Source organism: Heptranchias perlo, chromosome 24 (assembly GCF_035084215.1).
Source record: "Heptranchias perlo isolate sHepPer1 chromosome 24, sHepPer1.hap1, whole genome shotgun sequence".
Lineage (NCBI taxonomy): Eukaryota > Metazoa > Chordata > Chondrichthyes > Hexanchiformes > Hexanchidae > Heptranchias > Heptranchias perlo.
In genome coordinates this window covers 33,090,278-33,113,604 of record NC_090348.1, presented here as the reverse complement: position 1 = coordinate 33,113,604, position 23,327 = coordinate 33,090,278, and the positions used below count along the sequence as shown (strand labels likewise).

The 23,327-nt window shown below is 38.7% G+C and overlaps 1 protein-coding gene across 3 annotated transcripts in view; it reads left to right on the top strand.

The window, feature by feature from the left end:
• sema3d (sema domain, immunoglobulin domain (Ig), short basic domain, secreted, (semaphorin) 3D) overlaps positions 1-23,327 on the top strand; it is a 265,383-nt gene that overhangs the window by 106,935 nt on the left and 135,121 nt on the right. For all 3 annotated transcript variants that reach the window (XM_068005026.1, XM_068005027.1, XM_068005025.1), the window contains exon 3: positions 12,042-12,202. In XM_068005026.1, the coding sequence (XP_067861127.1) occupies positions 12,042-12,202 (161 nt within the window). The remainder of the gene's footprint in view (positions 1-12,041; positions 12,203-23,327) is intronic.

Sequence of the window (23,327 nt, the reverse complement as noted above, 5' to 3'; positions counted from 1 at the left end):
AATATTTTTGCTGTTCGCTATTCATAGTGAAATTGTAAATGTGTGTAAAAAGAATACATTTGTAATTTTACTATTAACTGCAAACAGTAGAATCCTTCCCCCTATAACGCTACAAAAGAATAGAGAGGTTAGGAGATTGTTTTATTTATGCAGAGGTTGCTAGGACATGGAATGCCCTACCTAAAACAATGTGGGGACAGAATCCCATATCAGCTTTTAAAAGAGAAGTGGATGCATATTTGAAAAGAAAATTTAAAAGTGTAAGGAGAAAAAGCAGGAGAACGGGAGTAAGTGGATAGCTCTTTCATAGAGACAGCACAGGGCCGAATGGCGGCCTCTTATGCTGTAAAATTCTAGGACTTTTAAGTTTAATGCTGTGGCATGTGGGTTCGATTTGAGCTGGGGAACAGAGGGTCTTTTAATGCATTTTTACGGCAAAGTATAAGTATAAAATTGAAAAGCTTTTCTGATTGCAGGTTCTTAAAAATGCTGTGCCTGATGTGCATGAATGATGGCGAAATAAGTTGAAACTTTAAATTTTAAGACTCAAAGAAGAAATATACTGGTGTGGGTTCACTGTTTCCTTGGGCCACAATCATTTACATTGATTAATGCCCATTTATGCCCATTTAAACTTCTAATGAGATTGGAAGGATACTTCATTGTAACTTGACATCAGCAAAATGGCTGCTGCTTCGGGCGCAATTTCGGGTGCAACTTTCGGTTTGCGCCCAAGGAGGAAACTCAAGGCCGATGTTCATAAGTGGAAGAGGCTTATGATCCTGGAACATAGGAACAGGAGTAGGCCATTCAGCTCCTTGAGCTTGTTTCGCCATTCAATTAAATCATGGCTGATCTGTACCTTAACTCCATCTACCCGCCTTGGTTCCGTAACCGTTAATAACTTTGCCTAACAAAAATCTATCAATCTCTGTTTTGAAATTTTCAATTGACCTAATCTCAACAGCTTTTTGGGGGGAGAGTTCTAGATTTCCACTACCCTTTGTGTGAATAAGTGCTTCCTGACATCACCTCTGAACAGCCTAGCTCTAATTTTAAGGTTATGCCCCTTGTTCTGGACTCCCCCACCAGAGGAAATAGTTTCTCTCTGTCTACCCTATCAACTCCTTTAATCATCTTAAACACCTCAATTAGATCACTCCTTAATCTTCTATACTCAAGGGAATACAAGCCTAGTCTGTGCAACCTGTCCTCATAATTGAACCCTTTTAGCCCCAGTATCATTCTGGTGAATCTGTGCCTCACCGCCTCCAAGGCCAATATATCCTTCCTGAGGTGCGGTGCCCAGAACTGAACGCAGTTCTCTAAATGGGGTCTAAATAGAGCTTTATATAACTGTAACATAACTTCCACCCCTTTGTATTCCAGCCCCCTTGAGTTAAAGGCCAACAGTCCAATAGGTTTTTAAATTATTTTTTATACCTGCTCACTAGCTTTTGGTGATCTCTGTAGTAATGCTGATGTCCTGATAGATAGATACAACTGAAATGGATCTGCAAAACAGGCCACCAGCTTGTCGAATGTATCACAGACTGAGGACTCTAAGCACAAAGCTATCAGTCAGGCCAGATCAAAGTTACAATGGATCACCATGACTGGAGCACTAGTTCATTCATTTTCAAGGTCTCTCATTCTCAATTAATGTTTTGACGAGACATCATCGGAATAGCCTTGGAACGAGCCCTATGCATCCTGACTGATTGATTGCAAATCAAAGAAAGAACTTGCATTTAGGAATTGTATATGGTTGCATATGCTAATGTTTACACAACATAATTTTAAGGCTTAAGTGTGGAAAGCAGAAATCTGAATGGATTGCTATTAACTATTATTTTCTAAGGTGCACTGAAGAGTAAAGAATTCCTTGGGGTCAATAGTTTTAGCCTGAAGAAGGCTGACAGAAAGCTGAACCATCATGGAAAAAAAAAGGATTGGGTTTCTCATTCTGTCCATAAGAAATTTGCTGTGTCTTGGGGATTTGGGAGCGTTTTAGTGTTAATTGTATTTTAACTACTTAAGCTCCTTCTGCTACTCAGAAGGATACATGGACAATGCCAGTGACTTGTGCTGATGCTGGAAGCATTTGCATTTGTAAATCTGCAGTAAGCAAACAAAACAGTTGTTTGGTTTCTGACTGCAAACTGATGCCTGTCTATAACTGTGTGCTTAGCAGTGGTTAGCCTAATTACAACTTAAACAGGAAGTCAAATGTCTCCTTTGGACCCAAGTGACTTTAGTGGATTAATCTTTCAATACAGACTAGTTATGGTTCATGGAGTTGAGGCACTGTAATCGTAACTTTAGCTTTCCTGTTCATTCTTCTGAGAATGAAAAGAGTATTCCTGCACAAATTCATTTGAATGGAGTGGATATGTTAACTCTTTCAACACATGTGGTGATTATGCTCACATCATTCCCTGCTCATCCTTTTGAATCAAACATTTACTTTTGAATGCCAATCCAGCAGATTCAATCAATAGACAGTAAGGATTGGGCTCAGCTGCAATACCCACCCCCATTGTTAGATAGCATGCTGACAGTCAGTGTCTAGGCACACACACGAAGAATGGCCTGAACTTGCAGAGGGCTGTTGGTGTCCATGGAACTAAACCATAGCTGAAGTCACCGCCTTCAGGAGAGAACAGGAGATAGTTTTTTTTTAGGTTTCAAATAAGCAGGATTGAGCTTACAATGGGGTTAGTGTGTCTGAAAGCAAACATTTAAAATCTTCATGCAGGTGTATAACATTCCAATACTACCAAAAAAATCTAGATTGACTGTTCATTCTTATTATTGCTTGTGGGATGTTGCTGGTGGAAAATGGCTGTCATATTTGCCTGTATAATACTCCATGCACTTCAAGGTCATTCACAATGTGAAGCACTTTGAAACATTATGATGTGACAATGTCCTCAATAAATATAAGTATCATGTTATGTTTCCCTTCCCCGATCTGCCTTGATGCACAGCACAAAGTAATGGAAAAATTCCTGAAAGTTTGATCAGAATGTAATTTAAAAAGTAGTATTTCAGCATTCAATACAGCTTATTCAAAGTAAAGCACCCTTATAATTTTCCTTCTGTCATGCATTTACTCAAACTCTAACAGAGAAATGAAACCATGTGCAAATTTGAGTGGACATGTAAATGATGAGCACACCATTTCTATTGTCAGCACAACTTCAGTCATTGGACCAATAATTTCCCAAAGCTGCATCAGTTCAGCACTGATCCCCCTCAGTCAGGCTTGCTGTCCAGCAATGTTGATATATACTGCCATGTTCTACTAGTTTGACCACCAGCCTCTTAATAATTCCTCTGGTCATTTTACTGAAGCTGCTATATTCTTGAAAAGTACTTTGTACGGGCTTAAAGGTTCCAAGCCTTTTTAAACCTAAAATCTTTGGAGGTCTTCTCGCAAAGATTATATTCAGCCATGAATATCATTGAGTATCAGTGAGTCGTCAAAACACAGATTCCCAAAGGAGTTTCACCAGTAGAATGAATAAAGAAAATATTGGAAATGTAAGACAAGCCAATCAGGATCAGAAAGAGAAGGAGGTGGTTGATGTTTTGGGTGTGACCTTTCATCAGAACTGGCACTGTCAAATTGGAGGAAGCTACTGGAATTATTGTGTGTTATAACAATGACCTATTTAATTTCTGTTAAATATTTTTAATGCATAGATTTTGACATAAATTTATAGCCCAAATTAATAATTGTTTTGAAATGCACCCATTCCGTAAAATGAATGTGGAGAGCTGCCTCACCTTTATTTGTCACATCTTTCAAATGGTCTGGAGTTCATCATGTGGGAAACTGTGGATATAAGCTCCACACCCTATCACTTTACCTACCCTTATTACTAAATATAAACACACCATGTGATACAGCTTGACAATTTCCTAATTTGATCCAACAAAACTGTTACCGTGGCAATCAATTACTTAGTAACACATGAAACATTGACAGCCTAGTGCCACTTGAAGATCCTTTCGCTATTTAATTGTCAATAATGTGGTCAGTGCTTCACTGATCTTTTTCCCTTTCACCCTCCTCGGCCACAAATCTGCCATTCTACATGCTCTTTGTATTCTCACTGTCTTGAAGCCGAGACTCATTGCATCATCTCTTACTTGAACTCAGTATTTCCTAAGACCTCAAAACTCTTTAACCTTACTCAATTTTCTCTTCCACCTCCAATATCTAGAAATTTCAAAGGCCAAGCTTGAGGTCACCTAACGACGAATCAATTTATACTCCTACTAATTTCATGTTGGTGGTGTCCTTCACCCAGGTGTCACAAGGAAAAAAATCAACAATAAATACAGGTTCGTTATAGCGATATCCCCCAAAAGGTTTATTTTAGTGATACTCACCATGATCCATGATTCCCTTTTTATAAAACCTTCACCTACTTTTTAACTAAGTTTTGAAATCTGATTCGGCAAATGTTACTTTTAAACTATATTACTCTTAGGATTTAGGAGCATTCAGGCAAGCAACTGCACAATTAAGTTTACAAACTTCCCATGAAATGGCTGCCTCTTTCATTCATGCATCATTGACATTGGATAATAATGAAGTTGGTTAGTGGTGGTGGGAGCAATTTGAAACAGACCCTAGGCTGCAGCTGTCACCTGTACTTTGGGCTGAGTCTGAAACCTCTGTCAGGAAAGTATTGAAAAAAAGCAAAGGAAAATTAACATTTGAAAAGTACTTTAATGTTTTAAATGATTGACTAAGGGAGCAACTCTTCCCCTTTGCCAAGTAGTACAAACTTCTCAAGCTGCATTTTTGCAAAGAAAGCAGTAGGTCAAATACTGGGCAGACAGTAAAAACTGCACATCAAAAAGTCAAAATGCCTCTTGTAATTATTTTTTTTTTGTTTGTGTGTATATATATATATATTAAGGAATCGCGTCTAATATTCCAACCATCATTAGCCTACCTGTATCTACATGCCCTCTATCAGCACAGTATTAATTGAAGAACTAAAATATCACACAGTTTGATCTTTTCTCCCTTGTTCTTCATCAACTTTATTCAGAGTCTTTATACCAAGCAGCCATGTTTTAACAACTTGCTACACAGCAGCTCTGCTTGTTTATCTCTTCCTCCATGCTGGATTCAGTCTGCACTGCATGACTGCTCAGCCTAATAGATGTTGTGCCCTTTTGAACTCCAGCAACAACAATCAATATTGTTACACGGAGGACAAGGCAGACTAGTACTTGAGCCTCCTCTTGAAAGATATCACTCCTGAGTAAACCTACCCAAGAAGCACAAGGCCTACTATGGGAAAAGCCTTTCCTTCAGGTGGACCAGTCAATATCCAGAAAGCTCACTTTGGGTGAGTCTGAGTGGGAATATTGAAAGTGGGATTTAAAGCCAGGTTTCCTAATTGAGAGACTAATTTTCTAGCCTTATCCAGCTAACTGGCTACACTTTATGGATGATATTTTAAAGCATTTATAGGGTTATATTTGAAGTAAAATAAAACTAGCTGACCTCTCCGGTAAATAGATTATCCTGGCACTGCCTCCTCATGCTGTGCATGTGTCAGGTCTTCATATGTAAGAATGTCAATGTCAAGAATGTGCTGCAACGCTTGTAAATAAATAAGAATGTGAACCTAGAGTTCACATCAATTGAAAGGCCTACTGAATGTGGCAGTGTTTATTATATTTTTTATTTCTGTGATACTGTTTACAAATGTGGAACTCAACTGGGCACAGAGCCAGGACTCTGAATTAACAGACCGTTCAGAGTAAGGAATTTCATCTTGTTCAGCATCGTTCTTTCTTGTTTAATGTTTCACATTTTTTTAATACAAAACCATCTGTATATGAGGAAGGTGAAGACTGATTGAAGGTGATGGTATCTGTGACTGCAAGATGTCCACACCTCTGGGCATGGCTCCAGTTACGGACATAAATTATAAATGTAACAGGGAGCCTGTTACCATCTTGGGATCTGACTTACTATCGTTTCCGAAGCAGTTCTTTGATCAGTTGTTAATCTGCAATCGGTTTTGACAGACATAGCCATGAGCTTAAAAAAAGACCTTAATGATTTTAATGAAGATAACTTTTTTAAAAGAATTATGAAATACCATCTCTCCAACAAATATTTGACAGACTGTTTCGAGCACTAATTTCAATATTTTTCATGGGTCAAAGAACAACTTGAAGATATTGTCCTTAATTAATGTCAAATTGCCCTTAAACATAAAAACCTACTCTTTTCAAATTAGTATGAAAACACATCCTTTTAACATTTATGAAGGCTGCAGTGTACTTACTAAATGTCTCATGAATAAGAAAATTGATAATCAGCTCTTTATTATTGTTTCTCTTTCATAATTCTTTTCATTTTCTCTGTGTATCTAATTGTAATAATAAAATATGTGTGGCCCAGTGATTTAAAAAAAAGGTTTGACTCAGGAATAAAGATTCTTGGAAAGAATTCCCAGGAAAAGTGTCAAAACCTTGATGCACAGGTGCTAAATTTCCCGTAATTACAAAGCTACTAATTATCTCGACTTATTTACAATGTTAATTATGTCAAGTGAATAGCACACAGATGCACCTCGAGCTCGATCACAGAAAGAATTCATGATAGTAGATAAAAAGTGGAGATATTAGAAACACAAGAGTGTCAAAAATGTATCAGACAAATGAAGAGGCTCATGTTTATTATCTATACCAATGAAACAGATTCTTTCAGGCAATCGTTTACACAACGCTGACTTGTTTGATTAAGATTTATTCCTATCATGAATGGATTGAAGAATGCAGACTGGAACTCTCTCATTAATTACACTGCAATTACTGTACTGTGGTCCCCATCTACTTTCAGTAAAGATTTTGTATTTGAAAGTAAGAGGCACACACAACACAAAAATTGAGGCAAAAAAGCAGAAATATTTTAGTACAGCTAATTTCATTATGCTTTTATTTACAACCAGTTCACACAAATACATATTCTTTGGTTTAAGAGGTGTGTATTTGTGTAACCACTAATCAAAGTCATGAATTATATTTCTTCATTTGCCCCTGTCCCCTGTTTAAGCATATATCTTGGAGATATGCACATATATTAGATGTCAGCCTTGGCTCAGTGATAGCACTCTTGCCTCTGAGTCAGAAGGTTATGGGTTCAAGTCTTACTCCAGAGATTGCAGCACATAATCCAGGCTGATATTGTTCTTTGATTGAAGCAACAGAGAGGGTTGATGAAGGTAGTGCTGTAGATGGACTTTCAAAAGGCATTTGATAAAGTACCACATAACAGACTTATTTGGAAAATAAAAGCACTTGGTATTACAGGGATGGTGATAACTTGGGTATGTAATTGGCTAAGGAATAGGAGCCAGAGAGTAGTGAAGAACAGATGTTTTTCTGATTGGAGAGGAGTATGCAGTGGGGTTCCCCAGGGGTCAGTATTAGGACCATTGCTTTTCTAGTTATATATAAATGACCTGGATTTGGGTATAGGGAGTACAGTTTCGAAGTTTGCAGATGGTACAAAATTTGGCAATGTAGTAAGTAGTGAGGAGAATAGTAATAGACTTCAGGAGGACACAAACAGACTGGTGAAATGGGCAGATACATGGCAGATGAAATTTAATGCGAATAAGTGTAAAGTGATGCACTTTGGGAGGAACAACATGGAGAGACAGTATAATCCAAATGTTACCATTTTGAGGGGCTGCAAGAGCAGAGGGTCCTAGGGATGCATATTCACAAATCTTTGAAGATGGCAGGGCGAGTTGACAAGGTGGTTAACAAACATATGGGATACTTGGCATTGAATATGAAAACAAAGAAGCCATGCTAAACCGTTACAAATCACTGGTTAGGCCCCAGCTGGAGTGTTGTGTACAATTCTGGGCACCACACTTTAGGAAGGATGTCAAGACCTTACAGAGGGTATGGAGGAGGTTTACTAGGATGATACCAGGGATGAGGGACTTCAGTTATGTGGAGAAATTGGAGAAGCTGTGTGCGAATTGGCTGCCACGTTTCCTACATTACAATGACTACATTTCAAAAGTACTTCATTGCCTGTAACGGGCTTTGGGACATCCTGAGGTTGTGAAAGACCCAATGTAAATGCAAGTGTTTCTTTTTTTCTTTCTTTAACCAAGAGATCCCCTGCAGTAGTGGGTGCACAGAGAGCCCATTGAGGGCTGAAAAGAGGAGAGAGGATAGGAAAGGAGAAACAAATGGGAAAGAAACCTATCATGGGGAAGGGGGAAGCATCTTTACTTTTGCTAGAAGCAGAAGGGCATTTGTTTTTGAGGCTTAACAGGTCTACATTATACGCCAGCGTATCCTGTGACTCACCACAACAGATTCACTGGAATACCTGATTTCTCTCCATCATTTAAAATGGATTTCAGGTGCTCTCCTCTCATAGTTATCAATGCTGATTGACAGGCCCAAACAAGTCACAGGAAATCTTATATCCACAATCATTTGGAAGGGAAGCAGGTATTGTACTCACTGTTCTACTGGTTAACCTTATCTGAGCTCATATAGAATACCTGATACCCCAGTGTCAGATACAAGACAATAACCCAGTTGAAGGGGATGGATAATGTTAAACCTTGGATAATGCAGGGATTGGAATACCAGCCTTCCTTTCAAATGGCTGTGGTTATAAGTCCTGGGACTCCTGTCACTTGTATCTGTCAATCAGCATTGGAAACAAACCAAAGGTGGGACCTCTTGCAGTGAAAAAGACACAATAAGGAAGATTACTGAAAACTCTGAAATGGTTTGACAACCTCTTTAGAAGAGGGAGAGTTTTCACTTTAAAAGAAAATCAAAGTAGCTAAATTACTACAAATCATTCAGATCTGATTAATTGAGAACAAATGGAAAAATACAGCTGTAGTGGATGCTACACGCCATTAGTTGATCGGTGAGGTGAAGCAACAGCTTCTGAAGTCCCTTCATCAAACAGAAGCAACAAAATCTTCTATGCTGTCAGAAGTTACACACCGGTGATTAGACATGCTGATAGCCTACTGACTCATGGCATTTATCGGCATTGATTTATTGACTATAAAATAATTTAACAATTGAACAAATGATCATTTCAGAACATGATGGATCCCAAGGTCTTCCAAACAGAAAAGTACATTCTAGATATGAGAGTTATATTTAGCAGCTCATTTTGTGCGTGACAGCTTTGCAGATAGTTAATCAATCCCAGCTACCTTTTAGAAGTCTTTACTTGAGTGGAAATGGTTGTCTGTTTGCTTTCCATAAAGCCCTACAGTAAAATTCCACAGACTATAATCTTAAATCTTTACTGTTAGCTGATTTAATATTTTATACCTGAAGGTTTATTTTCCTACCGATTGATATTGTAGAGGTAAAAGTAATTGTTTAATATTCCACAGCATTTCCCAGTTTCATTCGCGTATTAAACAGATTTAATTAACTACTGGTCAATCTCCCATGCCATTGCACATAGGTAGTCAAGACCAATTAGAATTTTTTGGTTAATCAGGGTTAAAAGGTGTGGTGTAATGAAAATAGCATGGGGAAGGTGAGGCAAACAGGACTGCGAGGCAGAGAAAGGGTGGGGGAGGAGGATGAAAACAATTGAAGGGGAGGGGAGGGGAGGGAAAAGACAAATCAGTAGCGATAGGGGGATTGAGGCATTGAACAGCCAACTATCAGAAATACAACCAGTGGGGAGAGGGGTGTTGTAGATGGGAAATGCAGTTGGAGGGTTACTGTAAAAGGGGAATTAAAGTGGGTAGGGTAGCTCGTGAGGGACGATGCAGCCAGTAAGGGGATGGGGGAAGGAATGGGGTGAAGGCTGAAATTCTTAGAAGGGGGTGAAATCGTGCACGCTGAGGGAGTACTAACCACCAAATCCTGCTCAATGGAGAGGGGGGGGGAAGGTTAGCGGCTGAAATCTTGCTCAGTATGTTTGGGTGGACTCGTGTGCATTAATCTTGGAAGGGGAGTGAATTATGGACCAAAGTCTTGCTCATGGAGGAGGGAGGGTGTTGAATGTTGGTATTGTATAGCAGCTCAGTTACAATAAGAAAAAAAACTAAGATTTAATCTACCTCTTTGTTTAATTAGTTGGCATATATTTGAACTCATGACTTCATTGATCCTTAGTAACCAGCCAGTGGCGTTCATGAAGTCGGTACAATTGTTTACCATTGAAAAGAAACTAAACTGGATAAAAAGGACTTACCTGATACATAAAATAGCACATGGTGCTGCTTATTCTAACTAAGTAAAAGTTAAGGAAAGTGGCATCAAATCATAATATGAAATGTTTGGCATAAATGGAGCAGAACTATAACGGTTGAGGGAAATTCATCTGCTGCATTATCTGTTCTGCATTCATGATTGGAATGAGTTATCCTTGAGTGTCTGGATTCTGTGGAGAAATCAGTACTTCTAAAGTTCAAGGTTTTACACCTCAAACTTGGTATCAATGGTTTGGTTCCAAAAGTCCAATAAGCTAAGCAGAATTGATGTTTATGTAACTCCAGCTTGGTAGTTTTATCTAACCACAGGAGTTCTTTTGGGATTCAATCTCACATTGATCAAATTATTTGGTCGTCTTATAGAGAACTGTACTGACTTAATACTAGGAAAGTTGAAGAAACGTAACCGTATGGTTTGATTTTGTAAACTGCATTAAATGTCTCATTTTACTGCTTTCCATCTGTGTGTAGCAATGTTATTACTGTTTTAACACAATAAGCTCAAGGAAAGGATTTTACTCAAAACATATTCAATGAAATCAGAGATTGGTATTTTTAACATTGATGTGCCTATATCATCAGAGTGCAAAATGTGAGGTTCTTACAAACAAGTCCGTGAACAATATATAATGTTTCTGTATTACACTGGGGAAACTGATTGAATGGCAAAGCAGTATCATTATAGTTCTCAATTAAACTGCGGGTGCGTATTCTTACTTAGCTTCCCAGTACACAATTCAGGAGGATTGTTAGTTGTTTCATCACAATTAAAATAATATTTTTTATTTGAATTGAGGTTGTCTATGTTTTGGGGATTCCTTTTTATTTGAGAGATGTTGGAGCTTCTTTGAATTTTGAGCAGGCCAGTAAGTGAGAAATACAATCTATTCCTGATAATTCAAAGTCGTTTTTGCACACAAAACTTGAATTATCCAGAAATTTGAATGAGTGTCTTCAAATTAAGATTAGTTGGCTGTGCTCTGGTGACATGGTAACATCATATGTCACAGATTAGAGTATCGTTTGAAGATTTCACAGATTTGTACAACAATATGAAGGTTATAGATGTATATACATAAATTGCCAAATACTGAATGAAACACTATAGTTCCATCAGGACTTAAGTTTCCTGTGATATCTTTTTAGTTTCAAAGACTTGGTGAAATGTGATTTTTGTGGGGCATGTTTATAATAAAGATCAATTGGAACATTTATGCCGAACAATATTACAAGGCATTATCCAGCAAGTAACAGTTTAGAATTATTATTAAAAACTACAGTATCTAGGAATTGCAGGCCTCCCATAGGATTTCCAAGAAAGCTGTTGCTGAAAAGTTCAAACAGAGCCATCTTCAAATAGAAACCTTTAAATGTAAAGCAAACTACTCAAAAATAACATAATTGAGAAAGTTCACAGTAAACGTATAATCTGCCTTCAAGATGTATATTGCTGAGTGGAAATATTATTTCCATCGTATTACTCTCGCCTGGGTGCTGGAAATACCCAATGGCTATTCATCTTAGGAATGTCACAACTTGAAGAATTAATGGTATGAAAACATTTGCATGTCACAATTTCTAATTGTTATGGCTCTCATATTTGTTGGATAAAGGTGCATTTTAAGTCTATCAAGAATTGCAAATAAGGAGCTTTTTGAAAATGGAACCTACCTACTGTGAACATGCTGTGGTACTGTATTTGTAAAAGAAACAAATGGGGGATGTAAAAACATTTTAAATAACATAAAGATTTTTGTTCTTTTCCCACAGATTTGCTGATCTCCAACAGCTGCATTCCATTCCTGGGCTCTGCCGAGGGCTTCGATTTCCAAACCCTGCTGCTAGATGAGGAGAGAGGGAAACTGCTATTAGGAGCCAAGGATCACATCTTCCTCCTTAACTTGGATGATCTAAACAAAAATATAAGGAAGGTCAGAGAACATCTCCTGCAGTCATTTGGTTTATTTGCTTGAAGTCACATTCACTTTTATTTTTCTACCATGCCAAAAAATGTTAATTTCCTTGGGAAAAAAATCATAATTATTCCCATCTATCATAGAGCTCACATCAAGTAGGTACGTGGATGTCATGAATTTGAGTCTGTTGTTGATACTTCTTTGGTTTAGTGATGTTGGGCACTTCCATAAGAGAACTGAGCATTTTACTTTTATAGGGGTTGGCTCACATTGCCTTAAATCTAGTTCTATGATGGCGCGATCCTGGGATGTAACAATGAAACCCCTTTGTGCCCCGAGCCTGATGTCTGGGTTTTTTGCACATGCATTTCTTCAATCTCTCTGAAGGAGGACTGAGTTAACATTAGATGAGGCAAGACTTGGTTTGAATTATTAAAATGCTTTAAGATGTCAGCCATGGCTCAGTTGATAACACTCTCGCCTCTGAGTCAGAAGCTTGTGGATTCAAGTTCCATTCCAGAGACATGAGCACATAATCCAGGCTGGCACTTCAGTGCAGTACTGAGGGAGTGCTGCCACTGTTGGAAGTGTCGTCTTTCAGATGAGACGTTAAAACCGATGTCCCCTTTGCCCTCTCGTGTGGATATAAAAGATCCCATGGCACTATTTCGAACAAGAACATGGGAGTTCTCCCCGGTGTCCTGGCCAATATTTTTCTTTCAACCAACATCAGTAAAAAAAAATATCTGGTCATTATCACATTGCTGTTTGTGGGACCTTGCTGTGTCCAATTGGCTGCCGTATTGCCTACATTACAACAGTGATCATACTTCAAAAGTACTTCAGTGGCTGTAAAGTGGTTTGGGATGTCCTGAGGTTGTGAAAGGTGCTATATAAATGCAAGTTTTTCTTTTTTAATTCCATAGCAAGGAGAATGTACCCCGTGCAATAGTTATGATCAGGTTCTTTTTGCTGCCTGATTGCCTATGATGTATCCTCTTTTCAAAGCCAGACTGCCTTTTAGGTGTCTGACATTGTACCTTATTTCTTGACTGTTCACAGTCAGAAAGACATCAAAATCCTTCCAAAACAATGGGTGTAAGGTAGCTGCCAATTACGAAGACAAGCCATCAAATTGCTTATTATTATTTCAAATCCCACAATGGCAGTTGTGAGAATTGAATCCAATTTAAAAAACCTAGAAATTAAAAAGCTGGTATCACTATTAGAATCTTCTACACAGTGCCAAATTTCTACCAGTTATACATCGTAGCTATAGGACAAATTCTCCCAGAAGATTCTAATAGTGAAGCTGTCGGATTGTCTTAAAAACCTAACTGGCTCACTAATGTCCTTTAGGGAAGGAAACCTGGCCCCTATATAACTCCAGTCCCAAACCAATGTTGTTGCCCTTTAAAGTGGTCAATCAAGCCACTCAGTTGTATCAAACTGCTACGTAGAAAAAATCCAGCTGTTCAAGAAGAAGGCCCACCGCCTCCTTTTCAAGGCAACTAGGGATGGGCAATAAATGCTGGCCTTGCTAGAGATGCCCACATCCTGAGAATGAACCAATTTTTTTTCAGTATATGAGGAAACAATGTCCAGACTGGTTCATTCATATCTTAATTAGCTATTGTTTCAGACCTTTTCTTTTTACTTACAGTAATACATTATGCTTTTAAAATACAACATTTAAAAGCAAATTAACAAATCCTCTCTGTCAAAAAGTGGTAAAAAAATCCTGAAATGAGACATTGGAATAATTGTAGTTTTATGTTAAACTAGGTACCAGAAATGGCACTCTAGGCCCTTGATCGGAGACGGAAGTATGGTGGTAAATATAAGTGGAAAAACTCAATTTAATACAACAGGAAACTAGTTCTGAGATTTATGCCCTGGAACAATTTAGTCTTGGAATAAATGTTAAACATTTGGTAATGTGCCTAGATGGTTACATTTTGTAGGTTGAAGCTGTGGTTATTCTTAATAATACATTTGAGTCATCAAAGTCATTAAGAGTCATCACTAAGTTTGGATGCAACCTTATTGTGATAATGGCATTTTGCCGCTTTGCGGGTTGGGTGGATGACCATGGTGATTATGAGGATCTCGAGTAGATAAAGTGACTGCAAAAGAAGTGCGGACAATCTTTATTTCTACAAGGTCGTGTCAGAATCTTACCCCAGTTTTCACTCATCATTGGGTGGTGTTCTAATTGTTCACATTTGAATTTCATGAGAGCCTTATACCCTATTCATAAGGTAAATTTAATTCAGCAGGGATACTAAAAGCTGGTGTGCAGAGATTAATCTCAAATTCCTGTCGTCCCAATTAGCTGGTTCTCAGTTGATTATTCAACATGCATTAACCCTCGACTTGATGAATAAACAGGGACTGATGTGGTTAGTTTAACAAATGGTTTAACTTGTTCTTTCGGGGTTAAATTTTTCTTTAACCCTTTCTATAATTAAGTTTTCACCAAAGGTTTTTTAAAATTGAGATTCACTTATATTTCTGTTTGCACTACTATATTTAGTTTTTCTTTAAACAATAGGGCATTTCACAACAATGAGAGTTTTTTTACGTGAGAATTGGATCCAGTGGAGAAAGAACATTAGAACACTGTCATCAGTAACATTCAGAGATAACTTCAAAACCAGCAGAACATAATAGCATTGTGAGGGTGTCTGCAGAATTGAAAGGAGTAAAATACTCATTGAAATGTGAACTATTAATGGGCAGCCCAGAGAATAAAACATCCAAAAAATGACAACTTCTTCTACCCAGGCTATAGAACTAGTCTGCATCATTTACCAGTTTGAAGTTATTTTCTATATCCAATGTCCTGTCAGTTTTATGGAAGAATTTGTCCTGTAGCTATGATATATAACTGGTAGAAATTTGACACAGTGTAGAAGATTCTAATAGTGGATTGAATGTTCTGGGAGAACTTGTCTTCTTCTACACTAAAGATAAGAAGAACAATCTTTGTACTGTGACTATTATTTAGTATGTGAGGAATTTTAATCTATGATAGTAAATTTTTAGGCCCAGTTCCACTCCCATAATGTTAATTTTATTAATAGCAAGCTTTAAAAGTATTAAATTTACTAAAGTTTTAATGAACTATCAAAAATTATTACATTAACTTATTCCATTTTTTGCATACTTTTTCAAATCATTTTGCTGTCCAGTCATTTGGCTGTAACATGATGTGTTTTTATTCATAGTAAAATGTACAAACTGGACACTTACAGATGGAGATCAGACCTAGGCTGGTAATAGGTTTGATATCTCTCTGAGCAAGTAATTAAGTTAACTGGCCATTTATTAAGTCTTCATGATCTCCACACAGTAAAATGTCAGCTACCCTGGGTGATTGCGAATTTCTGGCTGTCAGTGGTGTAAACCAGTGGGAGGAGGGGGGATCAAAAATTGTGACCGACCTATAAATCTGCAGGCTTCCCCCGGCAACTCTTTCATTAACATTGCTCCATCTGGCCTTCGCAGCTTTTAGGTGCAGGTCAGAGAAGTCCTGGGAATCTCCGACAGCATTAAAGGGTCAGGGGTACAGATCCCCAGGTCCCCACTCCTTTGTTTTGACCATTGTGCCCTAGGAATACTCAGTTCCTGGGCACGAGCTAGGAAAATCGACCCTGTAATGTGGGACAGGTAGACACCGGTCAACATCTTTGTTGCCCTTGGACTGGATCTCACCTTATCTGCTGCTTCAATTATCAGGCTGCCAATCCTGATCCTGCAACTCCTCTCAGTTCTGTCGCAGGTCCCAGATTTTAATACAGCACCACCCTTTTGAAGATTGAAGGTCGGCTGAACATTGAAAATGCTGGAAAACAACAGTGGAGGCTAGTCTATTAACCCGTCATCTGCCAAATCTGATGGGATGATCGGGCAACAAAGTAGCCTTTCCATTCTGTTCCAGTTAAGTTTGCTGGCAAGTTCAGGGCAATGGAGAGAAGTGCTGCTTTACAGAACTGACACGGACAAAAGGGAAGAGGCAGCACATTGAAAATTCAGAGCAGGAATCTGCCTGGGATTCCACTCTAAATATGTACGTATGACCAATTTGCAATTGTGAAAAACAGGCAGATGGAGTTGCTTTATGGCAAGCAATTCACTGCTTGAAATTATGATACTCAGAATACTCCTCATGTCGGAGTTAAGGTTAGATAGGAGTTCTGAAATTTTGCTTGAATTGCCTTTGAGAAACAGGGAAAACCTTGCAGAATCTTTTTTTAGGAGATGAAATATAATAAGCACACAATAGAATAGTTAACCATGGACTGTAGAGGCAATTTGCTTGTTGGGCAGGTGTTTATTTTATTACTTGTTTTCTTGTGCTTGCTACTGTTTAGAGCATTGAAGTCCTTACCCACTCAAACAATGATTTGTTAAAGTGTAGTACACAGTTACTACCATTAGCTGTCCAATAATTGTGGGTGAGTAGTTAAAGTAATGGACCGGAAACCATTGGCGGTAGTCCTGTGCAAGTTCAAATCTTGCTGACTACGAGCCCAGCATTACCATTCTGTTACGTGTAGTTTTCTATCTGAAAATATTAAAGAGCAGGGAATGGGAATAGCACCAACACAGGCATGATATGACAGATGGTCTCCTGTGCTGAAATTTCTATGTTTCTATCTTTTTTCTGTATTATGTGCAGTACAACAACAACAACTGCATTTATAAAGCACCTTTAACGTAGTAAAGCATCCCAAGGGATTTCACAGGAGCGTTATCAAATAAAATTTGACACATAAGGAGATATTAGGACAGATGTCCAAAAGCTTGGTCAAAGAGGTAGATTTTAAGGAGTGTCTTAAAGGAAAACTCCTTTTAAGACATATCTGGTTAATCTGCAGCTTTGCATTGGTTGTGAGTTTGGGTTGTATCCAGTCTTTTCAGTCTATCTGACTGAAAAGTGTGAGGAAAACCAAATTAAGCACATTTCAAACCGAAGCTCCCATAAGATACATACTATTGAAATACAATAAGGTCTTAATGCATCCGATTAAAAAATCTGGGGAAATTCAAATTAAGCACATTGCATACTTCCTTTACCCAGTGACTCTTTAGTTCACAGATTATATGTCTCCTGATGGGTAATAGGTGTTGGAAGAGTGATGCATAAGGCATCACAAGTATGTGGCTAGGCTAGATGGACTGGTTGGTCTTTTCCTCTCCGACATTTTTGTATGTTCATAGGTTGTTCTAAAGGACGCAAGTTAGAAGCAGTGTAGCGTACTCAATGATGTTTTATTGTGAAGGCATATTACTGACATCTAATGTCAGAAAATCAGTACTGCAGCTGTTGGGCCACTGGGTTTGTGTCACCCTATGGCTACTTGTATTTTCATAGTTCATACCTGACCCAGAGCCAGGATGTTGCTGTAAGCTTGGCTTGACGTTCTCTTGTTCTATCCACCTTTTAATTTTCAAAGCCTTCTCTGTTCATTGCGAGAACTCCAGGGATGTTCTGATATCACCATGCATCATGTCCAAACTACTTGCTGCCTTCCTGTTAACAAAGTGACTTCTTTCAATGAGGAGAACCCAGCCTGGATAATGAGACCAGGCAGCTCACTGCTTCCTTCAGATTAAATCAGATGGGAGAAACTGAAACCAGATCACAAGAGGCGATCAAGATGGTACAATGAGATTCTTCACTGGAAATCATTGACGAATGCTACAACTGAGGAATATTTGTGTCTGTATTTGTGCATAGGGGTTGGGGTTTAGCCAAAATTCTTGCTGAGTGTAAACAAGCCTTGCAGTGTTTCAAAAGACTGTTATAGTGCCAGCATCATTTCACCTTGGATGTTGCGGTTGGGAAGCATGATTATTTAAACTATATCTTTTTTATGCTTTCTATATTTCTTTTCCTTAGTTAATTCCTCCCACTATACATGATATCCTCAGTCCAGAAGGTGGAATAGTCTAGCCCACTGATATCTCTATATTGTTGTCAGTGTGCTTGGTGGATGCTCCAGAAAACATGATTGGCAGTGCCTAGTAGGGATTTTTGCTTCCTTTTGCCAGGCTGAATCTAGCAAATGATTATTACAATAATATTATAAAAAGGATATGGAGGCACTGGTGAAAGTGCAGTATAGATTTACAAGGATGATACCAGAACTAAGAGGTTACACCTACCAGGAAAGATTGAACAGGCTGGGGCTCTTTTCTCTAGAAAAGGGAAGGCTGAAGGGTGGCCTGATAGAGGTCTTTAAGATTATGGAAGGGTTTAATAGGGTTGACACAAAGAACATTTTTCCACTTGTGGGGGAGACCAAAACTAGGGGCAATAAATATAAGATAGTCACTAATGAATCCAATAGAGAATTCAGGAGAAACTTATTTACCTAGATAGTGGTTAGAATGTGGAACTCACTACCACAAGGAGTAGTTTAAGGAGAAGCTGGATAAACACATGAGGGAGAAAGGAATAGAAGGTAATGCTGATAGGATTAGATGAAAAGGGGTAGGAGGAGGCTCGTGTGGAGCAGTTGAGCCAAATGGCCTGTTTCTGTGTTGTACATTCTGTGTAATTCTATGTAAATGTAATGAACAGGGAAAGTCTATTTAAATATCAACCAGGAGTCTGGCTTTAACTTGGGTCTCCCAGCTGAGCATCCACCTCTGTGGTTTTGAAGCTATCAGCTCACAGAATGAATACTGCATGTAAAATGGTGGGATGCTGTAAACCCTGTAAACATATTGGCAACAATGATGTGTGAGCATTGACTTGACACTCAAATTACAATCGCACTGTGAAACAAGAACATAATGATTTATTTTGCCCCCTTTATTTTCAGTCTAGATTTCTACTCTCCGAGTTAAATGTCACAAATCATTAAGAAATTGGAATTAACAGAATAGAATTTGTAGTAGCAGAGCAATGATAGAATGTTGAGTTGTGTCTGTGCAGCATTTAGACTGTCCCAGGTTTGTGTTGGCCGGTTGCCCACTCGGCTTGGTTCCAAAGCTCCCCTGCAGGAGGAAACCACACATAGCGGGCCTGGGAGGATTCATGGTAGGCCTTTGCTCGCTCACTACAGCTGGCCTGTTAAACAGGGCAAAGGAGGCCAAACTAATCTACTTCTGAAGCAGCAGACATTTACAGCAGGAGATCATAGGCTGGTGCCTTCCTCTTCTTCCTTGTATAAATACAGAGAGAAATTGTTTTCAATGAGGGAGAAAACTTGAAACATTTTTCACCACATTTGCTCAAGTTCTGTGAAAGGTCATGCAGGGTTTAAATCTCAGATCTAGAAAGTACAATTATCCGCTGTAATTAATTCTTTTCGTTATCATTTTCTACTATCAGAAGTCATGCATTTAATTTTTGTTGAGCTCTCACAGATTAATTGCAGTTTCTTCAAGCTACTGCAGTTTCATACAGGATTCAATGAAGTCTCTTGATAATTTGAATGTTTCCTTCCGACGGCATTCATTCAATTTTTTTAATGTGCTTTATTCCTATTTTCATCGCTTTGTATGCTGCTCAGCGTATACTCCAGCTCACAGACGAGGGCAGGTGACCACAGCGTTCCTGACAGCCTTTATGAAATATTTATTCACTTTGCGCCTCACTGCATTAAATGTCACTGATATGTATCTGTTCAATCTATTAACTTGTTTATGTCCTCCTGAAGTCACTTGCAGTCCTCTTTACAGTTAACCATGCTCCTTATTTTTGTGTCATCTGCAAATTTTGTTATTATACATCCTATATCCAAATCCAGATTGCTTAAATGTATTGAAAAGAGCAAAAGTCCCAACACTGTCCCCTGGGGGACGTCACTATTTACATCCCTCCAGTTTAAAAAACATCCATTAACCACTACTGCCTGCTCTATGTCCTTCCATGCTGCCACATTCTCTTTAATACTTTGTGCCTGAATTTTATGAACAAGTCTCCTATATGGCACGCTATCAAATTTGCTTTTGAAAATCTATGACCACTGCATGTCCTTTATCAATACACTACATTATTTCCCCGAAGAACTCTATATTAAATTTGTCACACATGACTTGCCTTTTACAAATCTGTACTAGCTATCCTTAACCCATATTTGTCAAGGTGAATGTGAATTTTATCTCATATTATGGTTTCTAGAAGCTTACCCATTACCGATGCCAGGCTGACTGGTTTATAGTTACCCAGTCTGTCTCGTTCTCCCTTTTTGAACAGCGGTGTTGCATTGGCAATGCTCCTGTTCTCTGGTACAACTTCCATATCCAAAGATATTTGAAGTGTTATGGTCAGAGTCTTAACTATCTCTTGTGATTTCCCTCAGCATTCTAGGATCCATAATTTTAGAGCCTGGTGCCATTTCTGGAGGAAATCCAGGTATGAATATCAGCCAAGGCTGATTCGTGTTGGGTACAGTTCCGTGGGGGCCAGAAGCCCTCTGGTACCTCACCCAAGTATCCAAATGGTTAATTTTCATGTTTTAGCCGATGTCGACATGTACGTTTTCTAGCTGGTGTCACTGAATCAGAATCAGGAGTGGAAACCCCCGGTTGATTTTTTTTTCTGCCTCCCTAACCCAAGGGCATGCTAGACAATTGTAACACACTAACTGCCACTCTGGCTGAAATCAACTAATTCTACGTCGATTGAGGATCAAATCTAGTACCTCCTGACCTGTCAGCATGTCTCGGTGATAGTACTCTTGCTTCTGAATCTGAAGGCCCATTCCAGAACTTGAGCACATAATGGGGAAGCTAAATACATAAGGGAGAAGGGAATAGAAGGATATGTTGACAGGGTTAAATGAAGAAGGGTGGGAGGAGGTTCATGTGGTGCATAAACACCGGCATGGACATGTTGGGCCGAATGGCCTGTTTCTACGCTGTACATTCTTTGTAATAATCTAGGCTATTGGAAGAGATATTAAACTGACGCCTTATCTGTTTATTCCAGTGGAAAGTAAAAGATCCCATGCCATAATTGAAAGAATAGGAGGAAGTTTTCCCTGCGGTTTAGCAAATTTTGCTCCTACATTATCAAAAACATATTAACTAGTCATTCAGCTCACTTGCTGTTTGTGGGACCTTGCTGCACTCAAATTGACTGTCGCACTGCTACATAATAACAGTGTCTATACTTCAAAAGGTAACTTATTGGTAATGAAGTGCTTTGGTGCAACCTGAGGGTGTGATGAGATGCTACATCAATTCAAGTTCTTTCTTTGTTCCACATGGAATGTAGCATTTGTAAATGTTGTTTTGATGATGCCTGGCATTTCAGTCTCTTTGAAAATACTTATACTATATATAGCCTTATGAACATGTTCATGTTATTCTCAGTAGATGAGGGCAACCTCATATTATTGTATATTGTGTGTCGGTCATGTGCTGAGTTGGGAAAGATCAGTTTGACCAAGACTACAACCAAAGTGGTATCTCTTTCACTTTTGTATTATGCATAACACTCATCAAGAACAGCAAAGTGGTCGAGATCATCGCTATGGTAACTGCAGTTGTTTCTATGGGTGTTCCTTCCGATGCACAATGCTCCAATGTTAGTGAAAAGGGCTAGGCCACATTAATAAACTCCAAAGTAAAATGTTGATCTTCAGAGGTTTCAACTAAACAATACCACTATTACACCCTCATATTTTTATCACTTTTTAAAGTTTGTTCCCCTCTCCCTATGTTTATGTTTCGAGCATCGCTCTGTGTCCCAGAGAGCAGGGAGGTGGCTGTTCAGTAACCATCTTTCAGTTTTAAAATTCAGAAGACAAGCAGAAGGGCCAGGAACCATAATGGGGACACCGTCACGACTGAAAGATTAAAAGACAAGGTGAGATAAATCAGGAAGTAGTAATTAGATGATCAAGCTCAGTTTGTTATTATGGAGAGACAGATAGGGGCTTCAATGTTTTTTTTAAAAAAAGGTTGGTTACTACCTCAGAAGACTTAAACATCCTTTTGGGACTTAGTGTCTATGTGAGATGGTGGTGGTACTACTAGAAGCTGTACAAGAGTAGACCACGTTGGTTCACCCATGGGACTTCTCAATGGAGAAACGTTTAGGAGGAGATTTACCTGTTCCCACATGTGGGCCTATTGGAGTGCTGGGCACAGGGAAATCAGGCAAGGAGGAGTGTATGCCTAGTAGGGAGCCCACCCGATTTTCCGTCCATTCATTAATAGGAATTGAAAATCGGAGACTCGCTTATGGGGTGTACTCCTCCCTACCCGATTTTCCTGCATTCATTGCTCCCAGGAACAGGAAAACCTGCCCCTGTATTTTTGCCCTGAAATTCTATACTTATTTTGTAGAATGTCAATGATTGACATGAACTCATGCCTTTCTATTCCACTATGCAGTCCATTGGTGCATCAGCATGTTATAGCACACAGTTCTACACATTTCTGGATAGTACGGACAAATGCCAATGGTTTCCTATGTCATCGCTGTAATGTGTGCATTGTGTAGTAGTAGAAATTTACCATAAATATAAAAGCTATGCATTTAAAAATAATACAAATAGTTCAGGAATGTTCTGGCCATTAATATGTATGATAACCGAACAAGAAATAAACAAATCATGATAATAACAATTTCTCAGGTGCAACTAATTGCAGAATTTTTCAAACCACAGATTTGAAGTACAAGCTTCATTTTTATAAGTGAAGGTTCCAATCAATTGTCCATTGGATAAAAAAATGATATAGCTATATGTGATTGACATTGGGATAGTTGTGGGTATGACAATGTAATTTCATCCAACTAATGGTTTGGTAGGTTGTCACTATGTGAACTTCAAAATATACATGCATATCAGTTATGCATGCGTAGAAACATCCAGTAAAGCTACAGGCACCAAAAATCCATGACCCTTCAGACACTCTTCTGGCATAATTCTGGTGGGACTGTGGAAGAACAGTCATAAATTAGATTGAGACCAGGATACACCAGGTCCTGATGTTGCCACTGAATTTTCACCTGGCCTTGGAGAGGAAGGCGTCCGTCCATCTCAAACAAGGCCATTGATTCAGGAGGTGACAGAGTTGGGAGCGGAGAATATCAACGCCAAGAGTTCCTCAGAGCAGATTGGGGCAAGATCATCAGAAGCAGGTCCCTACAGTGAAAACACTTGCCAAT